The following is a 12,424-nucleotide window of genomic DNA, read 5'->3' as shown; positions in this document are numbered from 1 at the left end:
CTGGTGTGGAGGCACCTGCTTGGGTGGGGTTACTGAGCCCTGGAATAAGAATTTGAGTATCTGTAGTTTATTTGGAAAGAGATCCCAGGAAATGGTGGTAAGAGAGTGAGGACGTGGGCCAGGGAAGAGAAGGAAGCCAGTGGATGGTATGTTACCACGAGGCCGCCGCTGTGGGCAGCTGGAAGGTGAGGGGGCTGCAGAGCTCTGGGTGCAGCATGGAGCGCACACCTCAGCGTCATCCCAGCCGATTCACAAGGAAACTCAGGTGTTTTATCTTCCAGCTCCCATCAGCCTTTGGTTGGGGGTTGCTCTTGGGGACAAGCTGGGAAGGCTAATTCCTTAAGACTCCCAGCCTGTCCCCCATGGAGATGCATGCATGAAAGGGTAAGTCAGATGATGTGTCGTCTGCCCTGTCGTAAAATACTGAGTCACGATGGAGGAGGGCAGATGTGATTTAGCCCATTTTGTGGCTATGGAAATTGAGACACCAAGTGCTGAAATCCCTTTCTCCAAGGAGTCCTCATGTCTAGTTCATGATGGAGCCAGGGTACAAACAACTACTAATACCCCTACTCCTGATGCATATTTTCAAAAAAAATTTTTTTTAACCTATTAAACTCATTCTTACTCTCTGAGCTCTTTGCTTTTTTTCTCTTTAGAGCTATTTCTAATCTTTTTTAGAAAGTTGATTCTTATAGGTTAGCTGGGAATTGCACTCTCTCTGGAGTGTGCCTTGCCTGGACTAACCCCACTTGCCCCTTAACTTGCTTTCTCTGCAGTTCATCACAGAAGGGAGGCCTTAGGCCGTTCATCATTCGATTAAGGAGGAACTCTAGAAATACTGTGTTCACTATTGCCAGCCGTGCCCTGAGTGCAATGCCTGTGATGTAAAAGCCCTCAGGTTTCCCCACCTCCTTCTCTGCCATTCCCACCTACTTGCCCAAACCCCACAACAGATGAGTGTTTGGTTTGATTGCCAGTAAATATTAGCAGCTGAGAGGGCTACGCTTTTTACTTGGTGGTTTGTTGAATACCTTGTTTAGATATTAAAAACCATAACCACCCAACAGGTGCTGTGGGTTATAGCTGGGAGGGCCTAGCCAAGGTCTTGAGCAACACATTTGATTACGCATGGCCTGTGGCAGCCGTGTTGGCATCTGGAGGCCACCCCGTTGTGCTTACGCTGCTTGGGGGAGAAGGAACTCCATGCTTGTTAGAGAGGAGAGAGCGCGAAAGCTTCCTAAAACCACAAAGCAATTTCGTCAGCGTGGAAGCTCTCTGGTATGTTATTCTGAGTGCTCTTTCCGGAAGCCAGTGTACTTATTGGGCCTCCGTTTTCTCAGCTATAAAATGTGAGGGTGTTGGGCCATATATCTCTGAAGACTCTTCTTCACCATTCTCTGTCTGATTCATTTGAAACCCTTAGAATAGGTTTAAGGACTTGCATTCTTTTAATTCTGTCACAATGCAATTCTTTGACAGCAGTGCTGCTCCAAGTGTGGTCTCTGGACTGATACTGGTCCTCAGACTGTTTAATCCAGATCTGTGAGCCGAGAAATCCTGGAACTGAGAGGAGCTGTTTAGAAATCTTCATAGCAATTTGACATTAGTAATGACACCCACGTAGAATTTCATTTTTCTTGGAATTCGTTTCTGTTGTGTTTTACCAAAGGCTCAATCCCTCATGAATTAAAGGGAGAGAAAGCTGGGGTTTTTTTTTTTAATTTAAAGAAAATAGATTGGAAGTTACTCATTTATAAGCAATAAGAGAAAAACATAGATCATCTTTGGTCCCATCATTCAACCTTAACCATTTTTGTGAATAAAACGAGGGGTTAAGGAAGAGGAAGTGAGTAGCTCTTTCTCTGTGTTTTTATTTAGTTATTTCATGTTTTTAATCATGTACATTTTCTACAATAAATGTTTTAAACACTTCAGTGAAATAAATAGACTGGGATAGGAGATGTGCAGTTTGGATGCAGTAGTTTTGCCAAAGTGGATGAAGCATCTCATCCCGTGGGTGCCTGAAACCATGGCGAGAAAATTGGAGAGTACGAGCATCCAGGCCACCAACTACCCTTTTCGATTCTGCAGGACTGCCTGTCTTTAGAGGCAGGCATGCAGTGTCGTCCTGGGAAGGACCGGCTCTACTGCTCTAGCTGGCAGGGGCAGCCCGCCCTGCTGACCTCCTCCTGCAGGGCTCAGGCCTCAGTGGGGTGTTGGTGGTCACTTCCTTCTGCCCAGTCAAATCAAACATCCCTGGAATTCTGCGGGGCTCAAGGAAGAACTGAGGACAGTCAGGAGCTGGCCTTAAATATATTGTCTGTAAATCAGGGGTTCTTAACCTTTTTTTTTTCCCGTGCACCCCTTTGCCAGTCAGTGAAATGAATACTGCTGTCGTTTGTTTATTGCCTACATTCATAAGTGAAGGAAATGCTAGATTTCATTTGGAGGTCAGAGAAAATAAAGATAATAAGTTGATTTTTTTTTTTTTTCAGTTCAAGCTCACGGACTCCCTGGAATCTTGGATAGGTGTCCTAAGCCAAGCTCTGGTTTAGCACTTCTCTGTTTAGCTTCCCAAGGGGTCTGTGGATCCCTGGTTGAGAACCCCTGCTGTAAATGGTCATCTTCCAGGACCCAATGGAGGCCCAGATCTTGGAATTGTCATAATGACCAAGAAAAGGAGAAAATAAGCAGTGCTGCCTATGGGTGATTTTTATCCTGCCTCCATCAAATAATCAAATACCAAAACTGCTGACAGAGGCAAAGAGATACACACTGCCAAGAATTAGCTAATCTTTGTACACATGACAAGTAGGATTAAATAAGTGTGTGTGTGCGTAAGATGTTCAAAAGGAGGGATAAGAGCAAAGGGAAATTGCAAAAGTGCGTAATTTCGAAAAAAGGAAAAATTTAGCTCTTTTGGAAAATATTTATTATATCAAGATGCCATTTCCCAGGAGTTGAAGAAAGATCAATTTAAAAGATGCATACCCTTCAGAGCTCCCCTTACTCCTAAGCTGAAAGACTACTTTAATATTGGTTTGCCAGTTTGGGTCGGATGACAATCATCCCAGATGTGTCTCCTTTAAATCTAGAGGGAAGTGGATCACTGCGTGGATCAGCCCCTTTGCCAGCTCCTCTTTGGCTACTGTTGACCTCTTCTCCTTGGAATCTCCCACCAGGCAAAGCTGGGAAGCAGGCTTCCTGTGCCTTGAGGATGTTAAGGACTCTCACAGCTTTCCCTGGTATTAGGAAAAGCAGGAAGTGATCCACATACAGTCTTTTCTCTGGGAAAGGATTACAGCTGGTGTCTTCTTTTCCACAGGCGCATTCATTGCTTTTTCTTTAAGGAAAAAAATAGTCCCATATTTGGGAACTTGCTCTTCCAATCTGCCGGCACCATTCCCTGCAGAAACCTGCTCTGGTCCACGTAGACCTTATATAACATTACAGTGAGTCCTGTGGTTTATGTAACTTTATAAAGATGAGGGCTTGAAGTTAATTGGCCCTGGGTTGTAATCGCAACTACGGAGATACTTTCTTTTTTCTCAAGGACTTGCTGCTGTGAAGTAGACACCTGGGGCTGATTCCGATGCCAGCCTTTCCCTCCCCGGATTGTGGTCATGTTTCTGTTTTGTTTTGTTTTCCTCCCTTCTGAACACCGTATATTAGCTGTGGTACGGGAATTCCTATGGGGATTGCTGGTGGCCTCTTAAGAGGGGCGGCTCTACCAAGGCCTCCTCAGTGTGGCTTCCGACCAACGTCAGGTGGTGCTGCTTAGCTGAGGACAGACCTGGGAACCCAGGAGAAAGAGCTCCTCGGCAGTTGTCTCAGGCCAGGTTCCCTAGTAGCGAAGTTTGACTCAAGGATTCTGGTGCAGTGATTTATTGAGGATAAGCGCTCAGGAGAAGAGAGTAAGAGAAACAGGAAGGGGCAGGAGAAGGAGATGAGCAAACTGGGGTCCAGTTGGGCCAGCTTAACCTGATGGCACAAGCAGCTCTGGAGCCAGAATCCCATGGCAGTGATCCCAGCCAGAGGCAAGCAGACTGGGCTACTAAATTGTCACATGAATCAGTCATTGGCTAATCATCAGATTCCCTGATGGTGGGAATCTCCAGGCTAGTTAGCACCCATCAGCCAAGGGCAGTCCTCCATAGAAGGGCGAAGGCGTGAGCACGTAGTACCAGACATCGACACCAGCGGGGGGCTGTGCACTTGGCCCAGGAAATGGGATCTGGAAATGGGATCTAGGCTGTGCACTGACCACATCTGCTACAGCAGCCAAAAGGTTTGGAAATGTATCTAAGCGGCACCTTATATCATATACATATTGCATCCCATTCTATCCTGCCGTGCATAGCTCAAGACTTGGCACTATGAGGACATCCTTTGAGTAGACTGGATTAAAGCTAAACCTGGAGGCCCTTCCGATCAACCCCTTCATTTTAAAGGAGACAATAAGTGGGTCAGAATGAGCCATTATTGAGAAGCTTCTCTGATTCCCAATTCTCTGCATTTTCCTGAATGCAACCAAAGTCACATTACTGAATGCTTATTATATATAAGGCACAGTTTTAGACTCTGAGCAGGGAATTTAAAGACTTAAAACTCAGCCCCTGCCTCAGACTATTGACCTTTATATTCTGGTAGAAGATAAGAGAAATAAGACATATAAATATTATGCAAATCACAATTCAGATCTCACCCCAAGAGCAGCATGGATTAAGTAAGTGCCTGGTATTTGAAGGCAAAAGTAGACACTAAGAAGGGCAGGTTGTTCTTGTGTGAATGGGATGGGAGGCCTTCTTTCCAATTTCCATATATTTCAAACTATAAATAAAGAAAATATCCTGGCACCCTTCTGTTCAAGAAAGGCTGAAGAAGATAAATTATCCAAGTAAGGGCTCTGGGAAAGGAAAAAAAAAAAAAAAGCAAGAACAAGCCATCCCTTTTCAAAATGCCATTTTGTCATGAGAGCTCATTCAATTCTTAGCCTGTGAAGGACAGATGAGATGATTGATGTGTGCTTTTTTTTTTTTTTTTTAAACTCTCTAAACAAGATTATTTTGATGCTAATGGTCAAAGATCCTACTTGCTTTGGAGATAAAATTGTTGACTCTGTCTAATCCATTCTCCCCTTTCTCGGTTCATACATGTTTTGGTGCTTGAGTGTTTTCTGTCTTTTAAATTGCTCTCTGCTGCCCGCCCACTGAGATGAGTGTGTAGTTTTAATATTCACCCAGTTTATGCACTGCCAACTTTGGGCATGCTCTAAAAGTTGTTCATTCGTTCATTCAACCAAGTATTTATTGAGAGGTCATGCCATGGGTGCTAGGGATATAGGAATGAGGAAGGGACTCTGACCCTACTTCCTCATAGTCTAGTTTGGTGAGACAAATAAACAGGCAATTATATTAAAATAGAAGTGCTAAAACAGAGCTTGGCTGAGGACATCTAACCAAGAATGACTTGGAGGAGTTTCAAGGAACTTTCATGGAGGATTGACCTCTTAGTTGAGACCTGAGGCCCTAGAAAGGGTTACCTCATCTGCATTATTATCTTTATAGCCTGTATCACTGAAGGAAAATTACCTTTGTAAATTTCATTTGTTGACGTTATTAATCTGTCCCCTCTATCATCCCAGTAAAAGAGCATTTCGCAATATTTTTTCAAGGATTACTATTCTAATGAGGCTTTGTAGACATTTCTTTTCCTAATCACCCCTCCCCGTGAAATTTTAATTTCAAATATTAAATCTGCTTATGTATGTTACTCTTGGGTAAACCAAAACCTGTTCCACCCAAGGGCAGTAGCACCCCTGTCGAGAAATATACACACTAAAATGTAAGCTCTCTCTTTGTTCCTCTTGTTCTCTACTCTTTCCCCAATTGTTAGCGCAATACCTACCACATAGTAAGCACTCAGTAGTCATTTCTTGAACACTTCTCAGTCTCCTTCCACAACCACTCCTTCCTTCCTTTTTTAAGTCTGTTAATAAAAATGGCTCATTAGAAGGTATTGGTGATGGGACGGTGCATGGGAATCCTGTATTTTATACACGATTTCTATAAACGCACAACTTCTCTAAAAAAGAAAGAAAATTGGGCTGTAGAGTAAGTATACCTTTATTTTCACACTCCGGCCTCACGGCCCCCAGGCAGCCACTGCACCGGCCACAGGCTGCGATCTCAATGGCCCTGTGTTTGCCTGCTCTCTCAACAGAAGTCAAAGACTACGAGCCTCCGTTCGGTTCCAAGGTGCGGGAGCATCCCTGTGTCGAGAGCATGAAGGACAACGTGCTGAGGGATCGGGGGCGACCAGACATTCCCAGCTCCTGGCTCAACCACCAGGTAAGAAGTGGCTGTTTGCAAAGGCCAAGGAGACTCATGCGGATCAGCCTCCTAGGAAGGAGAGGATGCTGGGAGATCGGGCTTCAACCTAAGGGCAGGTTCCTCTGTGCTCTGGGACCCTGCTAGGTAAAGAAGCGTTCACTAGACTGGCGTGACTTCGTCACTCTCGTTCCAACCCGTATTCTTCCAGGGCTCACAAATAATCACTCGCAGGGCGTTCGTCACGTTTCCCAAGCCACCTTGGCTGTCGGTGAGAATGTTTCGTTCTCAGCTTCTGCCACTCCCCCCCCGCCCTGTGCCTTTCATAGTGAGCTGAAGTTGCATTCCTTCCCGGGTTCCAAATGTTCTATCCTGGGATTCTTCAGCTCCAGAAGAAGATACTTAGCAGAGCGAGAAATACGTGGTTTTTATGGGCCATCTGGACTGGGAAGCGACTACAGCTTGTACAGGGCCATGTGCAGGCGTGTGCCAACAGCACACCCAGATGCACGCGGTGTGTGTGAGTGCACGTGGGAAAGTGGGGGGTGCCTCATCACTCCAGAATAAACACAAGGAAGGAAGAGAAGGAAAGTGCAAGTGAACATGCAGGAAACCTGTTGGGAACAGCCTAATGGCTTCTTCTTTTTTCTTTTCAGGAAATGGTAGATAAGGTCCATAGCAGGGCAGTGATTCTGGACATACAGAGCCATCTGTCCCAGTTTTGAGGGCAAAGGTCAGAGAAAAAGAAGAAAATGATAGGATGGGAGAGAGAAAGGAGAATACTGGCTGTGTGTCTGACACACCCAGGAAGGGGCCACCAGCGCAAGATGCCGGAGAGCAAGCATACGCCTGCCTCCCTGGCCAAAAGGTTCTTCCTGTGGAAAAACACCTTTTTTAAAATTTTATTTATTTATTTAATTGTTTACCTCTTTTGGATGAATTCCTTCATTTCATGAGGGAGGGGCGAAGTCACCGGTTTTCCTAAGGGCAAGGCCAATTCAGATAAGCCACAGAAACAACCAGTGAGCCACAGTTGGGGAGGCAAATGGAGCAGGAGCTGGGGCTCTGCCTGGCCTGGCCGAGAACGCCTGGAGTGTCCAGACTCAAATGAAGGTGGGAGCAGAGTGCCAGCCAAGGCGTGGGCTTCCCTGAGCTTAAATGCGAGGCTGTTTCTCATTAACTCTGAAATCAGAGGATCTGGTGTTATGTTTCATTCAAACTCTGTTGCCTCCTCCTCTGTTGAGTTCTTGTAATGAAGCCATTATTCATGATGATAAAATTCTGGAAAGAATTTGCATAATGCATTTTTTTTCCTCTTAATGAGATTTGTTGCCTTATTGATTTCAAGTTAATGCTTAATATTTAATTTAATTTACTGCCTGTAATTACAGTGCCTGAATAAAATAAATGCTACTAGTGTACCAACAATAGCACTCCACTCTTAACAGGGCCATCAATCACTACTGTCAATTAGGGGAATTATACCATTAATTCAACATCATGCACTCATGGGATGGGGAGGGACAGAGGGGTTTCTAGATGTGTTGGGAAATTTGTTGGCATTACAGGGCACCAGGGAAAGGGCCAGCTCTCCGGGATGGTGTTGGGAATTTATCGGGCCCACTGGGCCACCTGTCTGAGGTCACACACTCGCTTTCTGCCTGTCGGTCTATCTTTTCAACTCCTGCCAGCCTTATTCCCCGAAAGGACTTGACAATTTTGCATTGCAAAATAAACAGAAAGGCAGTGAGAGAAGACTCTTGCTATCTTTCCGTGTGGCATTTCCTGGATGGGATCCCTGAATGGGGCCTTTCGGAGGTTGTGTTGAACCCTGTGACACTCGAGAGCCAAGCTTGCCTGGCCTACAAAGACGGTTATATCTTAGGGCCAAACTAAGGTTGGAGAGTAATAGGCCATAGCAGAGGTCGTCCTTGGCAGCTATTGGAAGTTGCTACTGAATTACTACCCAAAACATACGGACTTTACAAAATGAAACCTGGCACATGCCCTTATACCACTCGGACTGGGATATTAAGCCCTGTTAAAATAGAAAGGTGTATTGTATGTCCTCCCATGGCCCACTGGATGGAACGTGGGACAGTGTGGGCTATGATGTGGACCATTGACCGTGAGGTGCAGAGGTGCTCGGAGATGTATTCACCAAATGCAATGACTATCTCATGATGATGGAGGAGAATGTTGCTATGGGGGGAGGAGTGGGGTGAGGGGGGTGGGGGGTATATGGGGACCTCATATTTTTTTTAATGTAATATTTTAAAAAATGAATAAAGACAAAAAAAACAGAAAGATATGAAATTGGTAGTCGGGGCCTGTTTCAATTTGCTAATAGCTGCCAAAAGCAACCTACCAGGAATGGATTGGCTTTTGTGATGGGAATTTATTGGGTTAAAAGCTTACAGTTCTGAGGCCATGAAAGTGCCCAAATCAAGGTGCCATCAGGTGATGTGTTCTCCCCAAACACCGACCCATGGAAGCATCCACTGGGCTCACCCTTCTCTTTCAGGATTCTTTGTCTTAGCCTGGCTTCCTCTCTCCTGGATTTCGTTGATTTCAGCTCCCTGCTCTTGTGGCTTTCTCTCTGAACTCCTGTGGCTGTTTCTCCATATTCCTCCCATTTATAAAGGACTCCAATAAGGTGCTTCACACCCACCCTGGGCCATGCTTTATGGAAGTAATCTAATCAAAATGGTTAACCAAAATAATCTAGTCTAAAGGCAGGTCCCACCTCCAGTAGGTTTCTAGCTGCAGGAATGAATTAGCTGTAAGGACATGGTCTTCTGGGGTCCAAAAAAACCTCAGACTACCACAGGGCCTCATCAGGAGGAAAGTTTCAGTACTGGGCAAGTTACTGTGCCCAGAAGCCTAGTGGGGAGCCTTCCCATTTCATGACCTATTGCGGTGAAGGAAGCCAAAGCCAAATGGTTCCTGTAGGGTTCCAGGGCCACCACCACCTGCACGCCCTCCCTTCTTTCCATAATAGAGCCTGGCGTACCTGGGACTCAGTCAGAACTTGTTGAATGCACAGGGTCCTTTGTACCTGGCCTGCAGCAGGCCACCTGGTCTCTGGAGAGCCCACCTGCTTCTGATGCCCTTTAAACTTCTCTCCTGCTGCAGGGCATCCAGATGGTGTGCGAGACACTCACGGAGTGCTGGGACCACGACCCGGAGGCGCGGCTCACGGCCCAGTGTGTGGCTGAACGCTTCAATGAGCTAGAGTACCTGGACAGACTCTCCGGGAGGAGCTGCTCCGAAGAGAAGATTCCAGAAGACGGCTCGCTGAACACTACCAAATAGTTTTTCCGGGGCAGGCTGGGCCATGTCCAAAGCGGCCGCCCCTCTCGCCAAAGAACAGAAGCAGCGGGAAGCTGCCCTTGGACTGATGCTTGCTGGAAACCCAAGGGCGTCGCTCCCTCCCTGTGGGCTGCAGTGATGCGTGGAGACAGTAGCCGCAGCGAGTGGGTGACATGGAGCATCCTTTGCCTTTGACGTTGTCATAGGATAAGCTGAGTTAGCACTTCCTCAGGAAATGAGATTGATTTTTACCATAGCCAATAACATTTGCACTTTATTAATGCCTGTACATAAATATGGAATAGCTATGTTATATATATATATCTATATATGTCTATATCTATATATATACAGCCATACTCTGAAAAGAGACAAGGAAAAAAGATCACGGATTCCCAGAAAGTTGGTTTTCTTGGAAGAGCTCCGGGATGGAGCAGAGGAGGAAGGGATCTGTGACAGCATTAGCACTTGACAATCACATCCGCAGCGGTGCTCTGGCTATACAAGGGGGCATGGGAGTGGGCGCTTGGCATTGGGGAGAGGGGCCCCACCTCTCATAGCCTGCAGCTGCCATGTTGCACTCACCTGTGCAAAAGATTAATTCCTGCAAGTGGGCTCTCTTCTAGCCATGTTGCTAAAATACAGTCACACTTTTGGGAGCCAGTATCCCTGAGTTCCTGCGTGCAGTCGTTTCTGTCGGACTTTTCACTTGAGCTTCCAGCCCCGTACCTGGTTTGTGAACCACCTTCTTCATTCTAGCTCAGAAACTCTGCCCCATCTCGAATAGTTGAATGGTTAGGGAATCCACATGTTACCTTCACAGGCCGTAGAAATGTCAAACTTCCCAACCAGTGAAAATAGAGGTCTTGTATTTACCTCACCTTCAGCTAAGAAGAGCTCATTCTTTATTTCTTTGCCCTCCTGTGCCTATAGCACTATTCTCCAGTCCCCATCTCTCATCTATTCCTAAAAGGGCCCAAATACACCTGTGGGGTTTGTATTTAATTTTTTGGCACACCTAGCTTAAGTCCCCAGATTTCTATACCAACACCAGTGAACTCTTTCCTGGACTCCTGAATGCTCAAGTGCATTTTGCCCTGTTGGAAAGGATTTGAGCTACTACACAATACTGCCACATTCAGGATGACTTCCTTAGACACTTTGAACATGTGCTTAATCAGCACAGCATTTTAAAAAATCGAGCCACAGTTTAAATATTTGATTTTGCTTAAAAATCTGGATCCCAGGCAAGGAGAGCCGCTGGTTTCTACTTCTCTTCGGTCTTCATAAAGGTGTGTGCATACCTACAAAGCGACTTCACACTGTATACTTTGAATTTGCCACTCATCAGCCCCACCCCTGTCTGGGAATTAAACCTGACCCTAACCAAGATCCCTTGTAAGAAATACTCAATTCAAGCCATCAGTCTCTAGCTGTACAATATGATTTTGATCCTTCCCTCTTCGTGGTCCAGCATTAAGATTCAAAGTTAGCCTTTTATTGGACGAAAGGGGAGCTCGTCTCTGTGGTCCTGCTTAACCCAAGCCTTTTTGCTCACAGGGTCCTGCTCTGATTACTGCCTTCACTCCAAGTTTTTATTATGGTTACCGGTCTCTCCATAATGCCAGCCTTTCATCCTTTGCAGAATTTGCTAACGAGGACTTCAGTGTGGGAGTCCCACTTGCAATTAGGAAATCTGTGTCCACATGGACAAGAACACAGAATGAGCTTTAATAGGAAACTTGTTAATCAACAAGGCTTTAAAAATGCTTTGAAGCTACTTACGTTCAGCCAAATAATTAGGAATATTAGAGCAGAACTGGTGGTAAGTAAATCAGCTCTGTGTGCGTTTTGGAAGCGCTCTTCTCATTGGGGTTTTAGGAGACACCCTGAAGTTTAGGATTAGGTGGGACTCCTAGGCACCAGTTCAGCGGCAGTGGGGTGGGAGTTAAGGGCAGCTTGGTTGCAATATCGAGGTAGCTCCAGGAAAATCCACGTGCACCTTAGGACTTGATGCCGTCCCAATAGCTGTTGCTCATTGACCTCTAGTGGTAGATTTCTAGAATACTGTTTCATTAATGGGCTTTTCCAAGTTTCAAAAGAGCTTTATCACGTCTGGGTCATTATCAGCATAAACTGGAATGTACTGTCAGTTGATACTGTGGCCTGTTCCGTTTATGGTTTTGTATTGTTTTGTTTTGTTTTTTCCTTATTCAAGGTAAAAGACCAAGGAATAACTTTCTGTAGTTCCTAAATATGCTGACTTTTTTTAAAAACTACCACACATAAAGGGAAAGTTTTATTCTTTTATGGAAACACTTCAGCCTTACTCATGTATTAAAAATAGGAATGTGAATGCTCTATACTCTTTTTATATCAGATGTCTCAAGCACTTATTTTCATTCTATCCAGTGTTTGCCTTTTTATATAAATAAAATGTTTATTAGATCGAATAAAGCAAAAATACTCAGCTCAGCTTCCTGCTTTCTGTTCCTGTTCTTGGTAGCAAAACCCATTTGCCATACTTGGTTGCCCTTCAGTGCGTGTAGAAAAAGTTACAAGAAAAATCCTCCAACTTTTCCATATTTATAAGAAGAAGCATTCACAGAAACTCACTAATATGAGATGAAGCAGATGCTGTAGGTGGCCTGCCCCTCTCTTATCCTGGGATCCTGGCCTGGCTTCCTTCTGTGTACCCACGAGGCCACTTTGGCTGCCATCTTATCTTCCTCCCATGGCCTCCATCTCTGACAGCTTCTTCCAGGCATTGAACCAACCCA

General features: G+C 45.3%; 1 protein-coding gene across 1 annotated transcript in view; it reads left to right on the top strand.

Moving 5' to 3' along the window:
* TGFBR2 (transforming growth factor beta receptor 2) overlaps positions 1-12,119 on the top strand; it is an 83,720-nt gene extending 71,601 nt beyond the window's left edge. The window contains exons 6-7 of the mRNA XM_004470876.5: positions 6,226-6,353; positions 9,468-12,119. Coding sequence (XP_004470933.1) covers positions 6,226-6,353; positions 9,468-9,647 — 308 coding nt within the window. The 3' untranslated portion in view covers positions 9,648-12,119. The remainder of the gene's footprint in view (positions 1-6,225; positions 6,354-9,467) is intronic.
* Positions 12,120-12,424: the final 305 nt, after the last annotated feature.

This window comes from Dasypus novemcinctus, chromosome 31, assembly GCF_030445035.2.
Source record: "Dasypus novemcinctus isolate mDasNov1 chromosome 31, mDasNov1.1.hap2, whole genome shotgun sequence".
Taxonomy (NCBI): Eukaryota; Metazoa; Chordata; class Mammalia; order Cingulata; family Dasypodidae; genus Dasypus; species Dasypus novemcinctus.
The sequence above is the reverse complement of the archived record's forward strand: the minus strand, read 5'-3'. Positions and strand labels throughout refer to the sequence as shown.